The 15446-nt window shown below is 49.3% G+C and overlaps 1 protein-coding gene across 4 annotated transcripts in view; it reads left to right on the top strand.

Moving 5' to 3' along the window:
* Positions 1–15446, top strand: part of RUNX1 (RUNX family transcription factor 1) — a 302664-nt gene that overhangs the window by 176082 nt on the left and 111136 nt on the right. For 2 of the 4 annotated variants that reach the window (XM_045284773.1, XM_004696946.2), the window contains 2 exons: positions 2770–3023; positions 9387–9543. In XM_045284773.1, coding sequence (XP_045140708.1) covers positions 2770–3023; positions 9387–9543 — 411 coding nt within the window. Of the gene's footprint in view, positions 1–1969; positions 3024–9386; positions 9544–15446 lie in introns of those variants that run through there. The other 2 variants (XM_045284775.1, XM_045284774.1) reach the window with 1 other exon arrangement.

Here is a 15446-nt window from a genome sequence, read left to right as displayed (position 1 = left end):
GGGGTCTAGGGGGGGATGAAGTCCGCGGGGCGAGGGGTCCCGCGAAAAGGGTCAGGGGTCTCGGCAGTGAGGGTAGGGCCCCCTACAAAGGGATGCGAGACCCCGCGGGGTCGGGGTCCGGGTCGTGCGCGCCTGGCCCGGCCGGAGGTGGAGCCACTTAAGCTCCGTGAAAATGAGCGCGGCGCCGCAGGGGCTGCGCCCCGGGAAGTTCCCGCCGGCGCCCCACAACTGGGTGGGTTCGCCTCCCGGATGGCTGGCGGGCGGAGGCTGAAACCGGGGGCGTTTCCGGGGGAACCAGGGGCTCGGGCGACCCTGCCCGGGTCGTTTGTCGCGCGGGTTCGTTGTGGTTTCAACTTGTTTTCCAGTCGTTTGTCCGACCAGGGGGCCCCTCTGCTCGCCGTTGGGGTGAGCGTGCGCCCCGTTAAGGACGCCGCAGCCCCAGGCGCGGCGACCCGGGAGCAAAGCAGAAAGAAAACGAAAGAAACCCACACCGTGTGGTGACACTGCGAGCCGCCTGGCCTCCTTTAAAGGACCCGCGACACTTGTCTACGGCCGCGCAGAGCAGCTCTCGGGCTAGACCCGACCCTCGGCCCCCCGCGCCACCCGGTCCCACTCGGCCCTGGAGGCCTGGAATCGGCCGGCGGCTTCGCCCCCAGGGTCCCAGCAGCTGCGCGGCGTCCCTAGGGCGCGTGGGGCGCCTCCTGCCGGCGGGCGTCGGATCGCCCGCTGCTCCCGGCGCGGTGTGCGGGCCAGTCCCTTCGCGGGCCGCCGAGGCCGGCCTCCTCTCCTTCCTCCCGGGTCCCCAGGGCCGCGGCCGCGCAACCGTGCGTGTTTGCAAAGCTGCAGAGCCGGAAAGCCGGGACCCGCACCGGGGAGGGGCCTCCAAGGAGCGTGTGCGCGTGGCGGGACCCCGTGGCGCCCAACCTCGCGTGGGTATGGGTGCGGGCGCGCGGGGTCCCGGGCGGCCGCGGACTGTCGGCCCCAGGGCTGTGTACAGTAGCGCGCGGCGGCGGCGGCGGGGGCGCGCGGGCCAATTCCAGGAGCCGGTGGCCGTGAGCCGCGCCCTGGCTGATACCGGAAAGGCCTGTGATTGGTCGGCGGCCGCCCCTATGCAAACGAGCTGAGGGAATGGAATTCCTCGGGCCGGGCTTACAGTAAAAGCACGTTCATTTCCAGGCACTCTCATTCATAGAGCCAGCGGGCGCGGGCGGGACGGGCGCCCCGCGGCCGGACCCAGCCAGGGCACCACGCTGCCCGGCCCTGCGCCGGCAGGCACATCTTTCCAGGGCTCCTGGGAACGGCAGAAGAAAGTCAACCTCTCCTCTTTCTCCTAAACCTACGTGGGAGCTTCGATTTTTCTTTCTCTTCTTACTTTTCAATGAACCGGCTCCTAGGTTGGCGGTTTCAACTTCTTGCCTGACTGTGAACTTTTTCCCTCGCTTGTTTCCTCTGACAACTGCGGAAGAAAGTGAGCGGGGCTTCCAGGCGAACCGTGAAGTTGCGTGTGCAGGGCAGGGTGCGTGGGAGTGTGAGCGTGCGCGCGTAACCCCTGCCGCCGGGTCCCTCCCGATCTGTGCCACGGAGCTTCCTTGCAGGGTGGACTCCACCTGCAGCGGTGGCACGGTGTTCGTGGGTCCTTGAGCGTTTGGGAAGTTCCGCCGCCGGCGCTGGGGCGACATTTGAGGAAGATCGCCTCGCTCTTACCCAAGTGCGGCTGACTCACAGAACCCTTGTAGACAGTGGCTGGCTTCCGAAGAGTGCGTGCCTCTTGTGAGTGACTGCCGCGGCTGAACTCCCACCAAACCACAGGAGAAGCCACAAGCCTCACCAACACCCCCAAACCCCAGTCCTCAGATGTGGAGATTGGTGCCCCGAGTGTCATCAACTTGGACTTTTGTTTCTTTTTCTTTTAAAGATTAGAGAAAGATCTTTGAAAAGCTGAATTTTCTGCACTGAGTCTTTTGCCAGAATTTATTTCGAGAACATGACAATTACTTCTAGCCCAGCCCTGCGCCAACTACTGAAGCTGATTTTCAAGGCTACTTGAAAAAAAAAATCGGCAGCGAACATTAATGGATTTCTGTTGTGTTTAAATTCTCTACAGATTGTCTTGTAAATATTTTATGAAGCAGAGCATATGTATATATTTATATATACGTGCTTATACATTAGTGGCATGACCTTTGGAAGTCGCAGCCCTTTCTTTTGAGGACCGAAGCTGGTTTTGCCTGATGAAAGTGGCGCTGTGTATGGAAAACACTCGTGCGTTTTCTATTCTGTTGGGACTTTAAGGGGGGGAATCACTCGGGGGGAAAAACGGACTGGAACTTTCAAATTATGTGTTCGCTGGTCCTTTTGCTGTCCGCCTAAATATTTTTGGAAGTGTGTGGGACATTTCGCCTTCAGGAACTTTTGTTAACCACCAAAGACTGAATTTTAAACTCTCAAAGCAAGACGCAGCGTTCCTTTGGCTTTTGACTTTGAATTCTGGTCCTCCGCTTTTTAAATGCACGAAGCAGCCGATCGCTAGGTGCAGGGCCTGAGTCGGAATCCGGTCACCACGGTCAAACTTTTCTTCTCCAGGACTTTTAACGTAGTCTCCCCGCGTTACTGCCCGCCCCAATCCCTTGCAGCAAATAAAGGCCCTTGAACTTGTATGTTGGTCTCTCCGGAGCTGCTGGCTGAGGATCCGCGCCCCTGTCGCTGTTTAGTGGGAGCTGTTTGCAGGGTCCTAACTCAATCGGCTTGTTGTGATGCGTATCCCCGTAGATGCCAGCACGAGCCGCCGCTTTACGCCACCTTCCACCGCGCTGAGCCCGGGCAAGATGAGCGAGGCGCTGCCGCTGGGCGCCCCGGACGCCGGCGCCGCCCTGGCCGGCAAGCTGAGGAGCGGCGACCGCAGCATGGTGGAGGTGCTGGCCGACCACCCGGGCGAGCTGGTGCGCACGGACAGCCCCAACTTCCTTTGCTCGGTGCTGCCCACACACTGGCGCTGCAACAAGACCCTGCCCATCGCTTTCAAGGTACTGGGCCTGGAAGGGGTGGCCCACCGGGTGGGGGAGGACAGGCGAAAGCCGGCGGAGGCCTGCGGGCGAGCCCGGAGGGTAGCGGCTTGGCGGGCGGGGCTGCGGTCTAGAACTCCGCGGGCGTTGCCCCCCACAGCCCATGGTCCAGCCCCATGCGCTCCAGGACGCTGGAGATGCTGCGTTGCCGTGGCGACCCTCTGGGGACCCGCCTAGGTGCGCTTGGGCTGCCTCCTGGAGAGCGATAGATATCACTGAGAGCCCCTGGTAGGGAGCTCCCTGGTGGCGGGGGTCTTTGATCTTAGATGTAGAATAGGAAAAGTTGTGAAGGTACAAGCCTGTCGGTTTCCATCCTGCCCCCTCCTCCCCACTAGCACACTCACTCACACACTCACACACTCACCCCTCTGGATTTACACCCAAACCCTGTAGTCTCTCTCAGAAGAAGACCTCAGGAAATAAGACGGGCACTCTTGCGCCTTCCTTCTGGTCTGTGGAAATAAAACTGACAAGGGACATTCAGATCCCCCCTCAACCCCACCCCTTTCTTTATCCCCAGTTGGAATTAGCATGTCCAAAGTCCACAGCAGGAGTAGTTTGCCGTTTTGAAGAGTTCGTTTTGGTTTTTGCCAGCTGCTAGGCTGTCGGAGCCAGAGAGGAGGCTGTGTCAAGTAGCAAATCCTGTTTCTTTTCCTGGAACCTGCCTGTACCTTATCCCAAGCTCACCTAGACTAAGCCTCAGGCGGTGAATGGTGACAAAGCTGTCTCTTGGAGCCAGGAGGTCGAGTCTGTGAGCCTTTCTGTTTGAGGAGGGACCCGTTTAGAAGAGGCAACTCCAACTGAGATGGATCTCGGTTCACTTTCCACCCCGAATATTTCCCCAGCTTTGAACTGCCTTTGAAAACCTTGGCCTTCAACCGGGATATATAAACAACCCCGGGCAGCTATAACAAGCACCACGGCCACCACCGTAGAAATTGAATATCTGTAGTTGGGACACTCACCTTCTGCCTTGGGTGGCTTATAGAAGGAACCGCTTCTTAGAACAATCAGTACAATCATTTCCAATTAGTTTAAATGACCAGAGAAGGCAGGTGATGCTGGCTGTCAAGATAGGCTGGTTTTTTTTTTTTAATACGGTAAAATAGTTGCCTTCATGAAGAGGCATTAATTTAATGTAAATCTCTGTGGAATCTCGATCTAATTACAATGAACAATGTTCTTTTTTTTTTAATTCCATCAACTGTTGGAGTTCATGATTTTAAGACTTAATCCACCTTCTAACCACAGATTGCGGATCTCTGAAACAAAACAAGCAAAGTTTGTCACCGGCTGTGTATCTCTAGAATGGTCTCCTTTGCCACCAGTTTTGAAGCAGGTGGGCGGAGGGCATGAGGAGAGGGGGAGTAAGTAGTGGAGAGTCAGCTACTAGACAACTTTCACTCTCCCCGCTCTGTCTTTGGGGTTGGGAGCCCATTTCCGGTTTAAATCATTCTAATGCCTTTACCTGAAATGACTCGGTCAGCACATTTCCTCAGCTTTCCCTCACCAGTTGGGCGCAGGGTCCTTCTCCATTAAAGAAGGTGGCAAAAGACAAAGTAGACCGCCCGCCCAAAGGCCCGTTTAAACCCAGGGCCCTGGGGAGCTGAGGGGCTTCGTCTGGGAGGAGGATCAGGGTGTCTTCTGGATTCTGCTACCTCCCCCAAGGAATTTACCTACCCAACCAGATCAGAACAGTACGCGATTAATAAGGAATCTTCAGGAGATATCCCTATATAGTTGTTCGAGTCACCACATGAAAGTAAATATACTTCTTTTTTTTTTTAAAAAAAGAAAATTCATATTAATGGCTTTTATGGGCCATCAAGGGAATTTAGCGGAAATCCTATTAACCAGAGAGGTTTCCTTTTGAAAATGACTTTTTGACCTTTACTTTTTTTTTAAGCTTCATTTGTTTTACTGAGAGTCTGTAGACTGCTTCTAAAAAAATCAAGGTGTACATCTCTCTTTTCAAAAGAAAGAAAGAAAAAGGTCGGGGGGTCTTGAGAAAGTTTGGAAGAAAGGAAAGGGCAGCAGAGAAATCAGGCCACTTGATGAATATCTGTCAGCGCCCCAGTCCCCTTAAAGAGAGGCCTCTTCCTGAGGTAGGACCTGTTCTTTTCATAACTGAAAGAGGAGCCTGATTTTTCCGTGAGTGGGTGATGAAAGGCCAATATTAGGAGCAAGTGCAACTTCAAAATGTGACTGTGTCCTGATTGAGTTCCGGAGTGTCCCTGACTCCTCCACACTAGGCCCTTAGACACCCTCACCTCATCCTACTATCCCCAGTAGGAATGGCTACGGAAATGGTGACTGTTAACATTGGGATTTCAGAGATGCCTCCATCTAAGAAGATAATCCGTAATGTATAGTATATTCCTTACCATACAAATCAAAACCAAACCAAACCCACTGCCGTGGCGTTCATGCCACGGGACAGAGTCCAACTGATCCCTGGAGAAAATGGCAAGCTGTGATAAAGCCAGCTGAGACGCATGGGAAGAGCAAGCAAGCGTTTCTTTGGGAACGCTGGGAGTTTGGATGTGCGGATCCTCTGCTTTAATCTTCAGCAGTGAAGGGAGATTGAAAATTATGAATTTTCTTGAAAACCATCCTAGCTGCTGGCCTAGACAGGAAGCTCAGGAGATAAACAAAGCTGTCACCTCCTATAGAAATTTAGTCTCGGAAGGTCAAAGGGGCAGTTCTGCTCTGCCTTATAGGGTCTTCTTGGTGAGTCGGAATTGACTCAGATGGAAGTGAGGTGCTTTTTGTTTTTAAGTTTGGAGACTTCCTCAGCATGCCCACCTCTTCACTTTTTTTTAACCTAGGAAAGAGACATATTTTGTTACTGAGAAAAACTGGAATTTGGTACATCTTAGCCAGTATTTATGGAAGTAGTCTAAAAAAACAAAATAGGCTGGTTGGATGACTGAGGGTATAATTTCGAGTAGTATAATATTGGCGTTTGTTTCGGCCCTGGTATGCCGGAGCCCCAAAGCCTTTTCTTGCCTTCAGCTGGGTCTTAGAGAGGCCTGGGGTGCCCATAGGAACATTCTTTCCACAAGTGAGAATTCTAATCAGCCATGTTTCCACCAGCAAGAGCACTGTCCCTTACTGTGCCTTGAACATCATCAGTGAACTCCAAAGATTCACTGCGTCCTTTGCAACCCTGGAAAATGAAGGGATGGGACTGAAGTGGACTATGACCTGTAATGTCAGCCACATCCGAGCGGCTCGGGGATGCCAGTTTGTTTCGTGGACAGGCTGGCCGAGAGGAGGCCTGGTGGAGCCTCGGTGTACACAGAAGGGCTGAGCCTTTGGCCAACTTCCTGATACTTTCAGAACAGAGAAGTAAAACAAAATATGAGATATCTTGGGCCAGCAAGTCCCATCTTGTCTGTTTGGTCTCCGCTAAAATGTCAATGTTTGTGTTCCCCTATGTATTGTTGATAGCTTTTCCTCCCAGTTGTTCTGTTTTGCCGTTTGAAGTCAGAGATTTTATCCCTCCCTCCCCATTGTCCTCACCAATGGCAACATCTATAGCAAATTAGCAAAAAATATCTTTTTAAGTTGTTTTTTATTTTTATCTAGCCTAGAGTATGCTAGTTAATAATTGGATGACATGCATCATTAATGAAATTTCCCTGGATTTAACTGTCACTGTGTCCACCATCCCCCTACATTCTCTTAGAGATCAATAAAAGGCCAAATAGATGATCTCAGAGCCCCCAAATAACTTTGATTCTTCCTTCATTTTTAACCACGGGAGGGGGGAAGGTGATTCAACTCTTGTTTGAGGGTTTGTTTTGTGTGGTGTTTTTTTTTGAGTCTTAGTTCCAACATCAACAACCTTTTATACTTTCGTTGCCATGATCATTTTGCTCTCGATTTGTTTTGACTTCGTGAAGGTCTCATGACTTTGCCAAATTAATGGCGACGAGGGAGGATGGCCTTGGAAAGATGAGAGAGGCATAGGCTTTGGCGTGGGGAGTGGGCAGGTGGGCTGGGGGGAGGCTGTGAAAGGAACCCCAGTAGGAGGAGAGTGATTTGGTTCTAAGACGAGATTTATTTATTTTAACCTCTTTACAGCTCCAGCCCCAACAATTGAGTTATTCAGTTTGAAAAGCATGCTCTTGATCCAGCCTCTGTGTTATTCAGTGCATGTTGAATTAAAATAGAGAAGCCTGGTCACCACAGGGAGATGGGGAATGAGGAAGTAAAAATATATGTTCAATGAGGGCATTTCGACACTGAGCTAATTTTACAGAGGGAAGTGAAAGACAGGGAAATTTTCAAGAGACAGAGAAGAACAAAATCAGGCGAGAAGAGCTGCAAAATGGCAACCTTAGGCTAATCGCAATAACTGATCAGGGAGATTCAGCTTGGTGTTGTGTTGTGTTGTGTTTTGGGAAACAGGAGGTATCATAGTACTACTCTTAATTAAAAACAACCACCACACATCTATAATGGGAACTAAGTGCCTAATTAGAGGATGCTTAGGGTATTTTGAAATAGTCTTTATAGAAAGCAATTGGATGGCATGATTAAAAAGAAAGGTGAAAGCCCCGGCCTTGTGTGACAAAGCAAATGGGATGAAGCAGATGAGGAAAATAGGTACCCATTGCCATGTAAGTTGATTGCTCTGAGCCGTGTTGGGTTAGCAAGCTGCTCATCTGTCTTGGTGAGCTGGTTTGTTTTCTCTGTCCGATCCCTTAGCCCACAAGAGCGGCTCCAATGGTGATGAATAAAAGCAGTAGTGACCTGGAAGATCCAGGAGAGAGGTCATGATGAAGCATGGAATTTTAAGGAGCATGACTGCAATATCAAGCAAGTGGGTCTCTGGTAGCCTTTTTTGCACTCAGGAGGGGAAAAAAGGTGGGAAATATAGCTACTTATCCCCTCATCAAAAAATAGAAATTTTTTAAAATCCCCATACTACCACCACCAATAATAATAATAATTAGGTAAAATCTGGGAGCTAGAAAACAGAAGGAATAATCCCAGTAGATTTCAAGTCTCGTTCATTTGCTTTGCTTTTTATCATCCGCGGTTCCAAAACAAAAACAAAACCAGATTTTCTTCTCAGAATGAATAGCATCAAATTTCAGGGGGAAAAAATTGTTGGCATTGTAGGAACACATACAGCTTAAGAACATTTTGATTTGAAATTGTGAGACCACTTTGGGAACCAGAAATAGTGGCAATAGAGCCAGCAAGTGGTAAGTCTCTCAACACAGAAAGTGGCTTCTAGAGGAGTCCAACGTGGTCCAGGGATGGGTGGTCTCCTCGAAGCATCTTCGTTCGCCCCTGCCTCTTCCCATCCTTTTATCTTGAAATTACTCTAGTGGTGTTTGTTTGATATTGTGGCTTTAAAAATTGCCTGGTGTCAAAAACACTTATCCAACCAGTGATCTGCAATCACTCGGATAAGAAATCGAGGCCGATGCCATCCTGACGATTCAATATTGAAGGAATGAGCCTTCTGAATCCACTGGGTTTGGAGAAAACTTTGATCATCCATCAGAGCATATTAATTCACACATCTGTGGTGTTCTGAGATTTAAAGAGACAGTCCCAAGTCCACCCCTGAACTGAGGAGAGCATCTAAAGGTAGAAGCCCCAGTTCCTTGAGCTTTGACTTAATAATTAGTCATCAGCAAGGGGTACCTTTGTGATTTGTTTCCCCGGCCTTGCAAGCCAGGATAGAAATGATACCTGCCAGGGAAACCCAAGGGGGTAGAAATGAGTCACCGGTAGCAAAGAGCAACTCCAGAGAGAAGACTTTAATAAACCATTGATGGCTCAAATCATCGATTTCACTGGAAAGACCATGCAGCACTTTAGGGGAATAAGTTCCAGCACCTTTTAAAGTGCAGGTGCTGTCAGGATTATCATTTGAGGTCTGGGTAAGTAAGAGAGGGGTTCGCTTCTAAATATAAAACAACAAGACACCATGCTTCTTAACTGGCAGGGGCTGAGAAGGGATACTGTCATTGGTAACCAGGCATAGTTTGGCAAAGCCCGGCTGAAGTTAGTCTTGCTACAGTTTTTCAATCTGACTTTATGCAGTTTGACTAGGTGAACACAGGTAAATACTGCATTCCATGCACATTGTTGTTTTAGTTGTGCAAAAGGGAATGAAAAGTGTAAATCTTCCCATTAATAACTTCTCTGTTGCTCTCTGCGGAAGTTATGGCTGCTGTTCCTTGTGAGCCAACAAGTACCATTTAACATGCCCATAAATTCCCAACTGTTACCACACCAACGGCTGAGAATCTGTGCAGAACTTTCCTGATGTCTGCATTTGTCTCTTGCCACATTTAGGTGGTGGCCCTGGGGGATGTTCCAGATGGCACTCTGGTCACGGTGATGGCCGGCAACGATGAAAACTACTCAGCCGAGCTAAGAAATGCTACGGCGGCCATGAAAAACCAAGTCGCCAGATTCAACGACCTCAGGTTTGTCGGGCGGAGCGGACGAGGTAAGTTCCCCTCCCAGGCGAACGCCTAATATAGAGAATTTCACAGGGTAACAGCCCTGGCTTTTACGCCATTTGTTTGCCAGGTCTCTGAAGGCATCTCTGGGAAGCCGCCCTGTTTGGGGTTGTTCCTGCATTGTCCAGATTTTGTTTTCAAATGTCTGAAATTTACACACTTGAGATTTGGTATTGAATATTTTTAGCAGAATCCAGCCTGATACAGTGGCTCGCTGTTCGGAATTGATTCCAGACGGATTCGGCACATGCAGCGCATGCGTTTCTTCTGTAGAGGAGATTGGAACATGGGTTGATTTCCAGAAAGCCTCCCACCTTATGGTTAAATCTCATGAAACAGGGCTAACACCATTCCGCTTTGGTCCATTGGATGGCATTCCCTACTCTATTTCTTCCAAATGCCTTAGTAGAACTTGGAGGGAAGGAGTTGGGCACAGACTACCATTCGATGGTGCTAACAATATTGACTTAGTAAGGAGCTCAGGCGGGGGTGGCGGGGGGGTGGACTATGCCTTGGCCTACTGACCACAAGACTCCCAGTTTGACCCACCAGCCGCTCCTCAGGCGAAAGATGAAGCTTTCTACTCCCATACATAGTTAACAGCCTCGGAAACCCACAGGGGCGGGTCTGTTCTGTCTTGTGGGCTCGCGATGAGTTGGCATGGACTAGATAGCAGTGAATAATATAGAAGGTGGAATTTTCCAAGGGAACTCTTGTGTCATCAGTTCCATATTCCACACACTTTTCTTCTCCTTTGCCTTCAGCCCACTGGCAAAGTGTGAGCGCGGGACAAGGAAGCTGGCCTCATGGCTTCCCTTTGACTTCCACATATCTTCAAGCACGGGCGTCTTCCCTCTTGTGAGAGAACTTTACGTCAAGTAACGTATCAGCAGCCACCAGAATGAGAAGTGGCCTTGGAGGACATAGCAGAGCCTGTTATAAAAGTCTTAGTTTTGGGATGTTTTTTTGTCACATCATATTGACCAAGTGTACACGTGGACGTGATCTCAGGTGTCACTAAAATAACTTCAGATAAATATCTAAATGACAGCCAAGTGTTCTCACATACAAAAATCAATGAACATATTCGCAAGGGATAACGCTAGTCGTCAGTCTTTCTAGAGGCATTCGATACCAGGAGAAAAAAAACCCATGTTCTCAGAGAATTCGGTTAATCCAGGAGGGGGAAGAGATGGGTCTGTCTTAAAATTTGGGTCATTGTTGCTGTTATCCTCGCCTCTGGACCTTTTTTAAAAAATAAAATAAAATAAAACCGGGGGGAAATCAGATCGTCTCATGTGATTCAAAATAACACTCCCAGCACCAACGATGTCAATCATAGGGCAATGCAAAGAAAATGATATCTACTTATTTTTTTATATCTACTTATTGAACGCATGAGTGATGCTATAATATATAAAGGCATACGTCATTAAATGGGTCCACTTGTTATACTACAAGTCCCCCCCTATCAATCAATGGAATTTGCATTATGATTCAGAGAGGTGCTTAGAAAACATATTGCCCGCTTCACAGGAGGAGCTGGCTGAGTGGGTGAGAAGCCAATAAAAAGCAAAGGCCCACAGCCTGGTCAATGGCCACCAGCCTAGCCCACAATCTCCATTCAATCCTGTGGCCCCTCTCCTACTGCAAATTGGTAGCCGAGTCTCATTTTGTTGTGTCTCCTGCAAAAGTATTGCTATCGGACTGGGTTATAAAAGTTCTGGACACAATGTAAGGGCCCGTGCCAGTGGCATTTTCTCACAGGATGCCCAAGGGTGGTTTTGTGGCAATGCACAAAGTCCGTCAGTGACCATAAAGAATGAGCTCCTGAAAGCTGCATGCTCCCTTTTTCTGCCTTGCGCCCCTCATTGGCCTCTGCTGTTTTGAGTGGGTGACTAACAGGGCCGGTGTTTACTTGGCTAGCAGGGAGCTGTTTCCCCAAGGTGTGGAATGTTTGCGCTAGACTGCCCGAGTCTTGCCAGCATGTCCTTGAGGCTGGGCTGTCTTCTGATAACCTAGCACAAGAAGACAGGGGGAAAAATTAATGGAAATGCCATAAATGGACAGTCTTTGTTGTGAACAGGCCCCGCTTCCCACGAGTGATACTAAGCTATCAGAAAGACCTAAGCGCGAATTGAACGTTTGACCCAGTTAGAGTTACCCTGTGTATCGTGGGTCCTGAGAGCTTTTCTTTGGGTCAGGGCTGCAAGGCAAAAAGTGAGCTGTCAGAAGGCCCGATTTGACTCTGGCCCTTTCGTTTCTCTCCACGGTCGTAAAATACAGCTTGCGCTGTGGCGCTCTCAAGCACAAGTGTCAACAGCCAGGACTGCCGGGTTTTCTTCCTTTTGTATTTCTTTCCTCCTTCTCAGTGCCCTTCCATTACTAAGAAAGCAGATGACTCTTGCTAATTTTTACCATTAGTTTCCATCTTCCTCACGAATTCTTAGTCTTTTAAAAGTTTTGCTGTGCTTTATTAAGGAATCTTACATCTATCTACCACTTCATTTCCGTTTGGGGCTTTTTCTCTCTCTCTCTTTCAACTGTGTCTTCTAAGAGTATCCCATTAGCACTGACACAGGAGAAAAGGGGGTGGGGTGAGGGGTGGGGGTGCTGGCTATCAGCTCATCCGATAGGTTCAGTGCTGGCTTCCCCTTCTCTCCAAGGCCACTGGCCTGGCTGGGCCCCCAAAGGAGTCTGTTTCCAATGAAGGAAAAATCACACTCACTGCCATTCAGTCAATGATAGGACTGAAGGGAGGGGAGGGGTGGGGGGGGGCAACAACAAAGCCTTTACTGCCCAGTTGGTGCTAGCTCATGGTGGCCACGTGTGCAGAGCTGAGCAGCAACCTGTAGCGTTTTCAAGGCTTGGCTTTCCGAAAGCAGATCGCCAGGCCTGTCTTAAGAGGCTCTTGTTGATGGATTAGAACTGTCAACCTTTGGGTTAGCAGTGGAGCACCAAACTTTTGCACCACCCAGGGGCTCCAGGGTAACCAAACAGGTGTCCTTCTCTTTGACGGGGTCAGTTTGGGGGATCAGAAAACATCACAGAAATTGCCAGAGGTTCAATGGGAAAAGGGTTTTTTGGACTCTGTTCTACAAAACTGATCTGTTTGGGCACTGGCTGATGTCCAAGATCACAGCTCCTCACCTCGGGGTCAGCCTGCAACTGGGAAAACCTGCCCTTCCGGCTCGGACAGGCCTCCCTGACTCCAAGGGCCCCTAAAAATGTTAGGTGAAGGCTTCTGCAGTCCCGGAACCTTCTTCCTTTTCCTCCTTTCTCTCCCTCAGTGGGAATTTTATTCCGGATATGTCTCACCCTTGGAATTCTGTGATCGAGTATCTCCATGTAAATGGATCATTCCTTCACAATGGGTGCAGAGATAGCAGCTGGAAGAGATGTGGGAGAGATAGGGTGTTCTGGGAAGTGGAGCTGCATTCCAGAGTTGTTCTGAGCTCACAGGTGGTGATTCAGAACAATTCACATTTAACCCCATGTTCGGGGACTGTCCGCCACTGCCAGAAGATTTCTTGTCGGAACGGATTCTCTCTGGTGACGTTAATTAGAAGCAAGTTACATCAGGGCTATTGCATTCGCTGCAAATGCTCCCAATATTTTCAGTTACAAGAAAAGCGTCTTCAGCTAGAGAGAGTTGAGACGTTTTAACAGGAAGATCTGTGAGGGCATCCATCGCTGTTGGAGAATTTCATCAATTGGCCAAGAACCTATCTTATCCGTCAGCAGATTACACAGCGTTGGCTCATTTATTTTAGGATCAAATAAATGATCCAGACCGGTGGTGCTCAACCATTCTAATGTCGCGACCCTTTCATACAGTTCCTCATGTTGTGGTGATCCCCCAACCAAAAAATTATTTTCATTGCTACTTCTTAACTATAATTCTGCTACTGTTATGAGTTGGGCGACCCCGGTGAAAGGGTCGTTCAACCCCCCAAATGGGTTGCAACCCACAGGTTAAGAACCGCTGTCCGAGGCACCACACCGTAATTGAGATGTTTCATTTGAATTTTTCTACAACAATGATGTTAGCCTTCTGGGGGAATGGCAGGGATAATTTTGTCAATCTAGGAGAAGCCTTCTCCCATGACAAGAGCATGCACACGCGTGTACAAAACCTTGCATACAGTGTCCAGGGTTGCTGAAGCTCATCTGGGGATACTTGGGGATCCATGAATTTAAGTTTTGCCCAGGCTGTGGAGGGTCAGCCTAGAACTGTGCTGCCCAGAGTAGATACCAACAAAACAACAACAAAACAAAACCAAGAAGAGATAAAGGAGCAAACAGCACAGACATTCTTCTTGCAGCCCCTGCTGTGTCGGTAACACCTGCTTTTACTAGGGAGGCCCTGGGAGGTGATCAATCAGAGGCCTTGGAGCTGATGCGGACTCTGAGACCGGAGAGCAGGCTGACTGTAACTGCTTCTGAGAGGGGAACCCCTGTCTTTTTCCCAAGGAGCAGCTGGTGATTTCAAACTGCTGGCCAAACCCTAAACCACTGCGCCACCAGGACTCCCAGGCTGAAGCCATTGGACGACTAACCCCAAGCGTGGCCATTCGAGCCCATGCAGAGGCCCCTCAGAAGAAAGGCCTGGTGATCTGCTTCTGCCAAGTCAGCCTTTGAGAACCCACGGAACACAGTTCTAGTCTCTCACACACACAGGGTCACCGTGCGTTTCAGTTCACTGAAACAAGGCAACTGGTCCATGTTTGGATTTTGTGTCTGATGACAGCCTGGACCTGGCTTGTATAGAGCAGAACTCGTTCACAGTGCTAGCCCAGGCCTTTGGGTGGACATCGGCCTGTTCAGGGGCACCTCATTTCAGAGTGAAATGTGTGTGTGTGCGGCGGATCTCCCTGGCATCTTTTGTCTGGCTGTTCAGAACAGTCCCCTGCTCCGGGCGCTTTGTGAAGTGAAGCTCCTGTTCTTTGTTTTTGCCGTGGTCTCTTTCAAGACAGGATCGCTATCCTGCCTCCAACGTGGTTGTGGCCCGTTTGCGCTCTGTTGGCTTCCAAAGGCACTTTCATCCTTCAGGTACGGGACATTATTTGGGCAATAGTATGGGGCGGTGGTCATCCAGGTGTGCAGAAGACTGAGGCTGTGTTGAAGAGAAGGTACATTCAGGACAGAAGCCACTGCATCCACATTCCCAAGGAATGCAGACATGCCTTTATGTTAAGGTGACCAGACGTCCCCCTTTGGGCAGTACAGTTCTGATTTTTAACAATTTTTTCCACGTCCCGCAGCGTTTTTAAAAAGTCCCGATTTTTGAAAAGAATGCACGACAAGCTAGGATATACGATTTTTGGCTGCCACGAGGCTATTTCGGCAGGATATGAGTTTTATCAATGGTGTCCCGCTTTACCAATGTTAAAATCTGGTCACCTTACTTTATGTAGAGTCCTTCCTGGGAAGGGCTGTAACTGACTCACCATGTTATCCCCCGATCCCAAGCAATTCTCTTTCCATCACAGATTCATAAAATAAGGGAAGGAAGACTTCAGTGGACAATCTCACAGCTGTTTATGTAGAGCTTTCAGGATACAGGCTGGCAAGCCAACCTTCTGAAAAGAAGACGAAGAACAAATAAACAAACAAAGAAGAGTTGGCATCCATTTGAGTCTGGCTCATGGTGCCCCTAATGTGTGGGAGTGTAGAACGGTGCCATACAGGATTTTCCGTGCTTTGTTTTATTTGGTTGTTGTTGCTGATGATGATGAGAATGTGTCTAGAGATTTCCAGGCCTTTCTTCTGAGGCACCCCCGGGTGAACTTGAACTGCCAATCTCTCCCTTAGCAAGCAGTGGAGCGAATGAATTGCTGCTTGCATCACCTAGAATCAGAGACACACACGTTATATTAAAACCAGCTCT

This window comes from Echinops telfairi, unplaced genomic scaffold, assembly GCF_000313985.2.
Source record: "Echinops telfairi isolate 266 unplaced genomic scaffold, ASM31398v2 ScPeMD7_7469;HRSCAF=8507_0, whole genome shotgun sequence".
NCBI lineage: Eukaryota > Metazoa > Chordata > Mammalia > Afrosoricida > Tenrecidae > Echinops > Echinops telfairi.
Note: the sequence above shows the minus strand (reverse complement) of the source record. Positions and strands in the feature narration are given on the sequence as shown.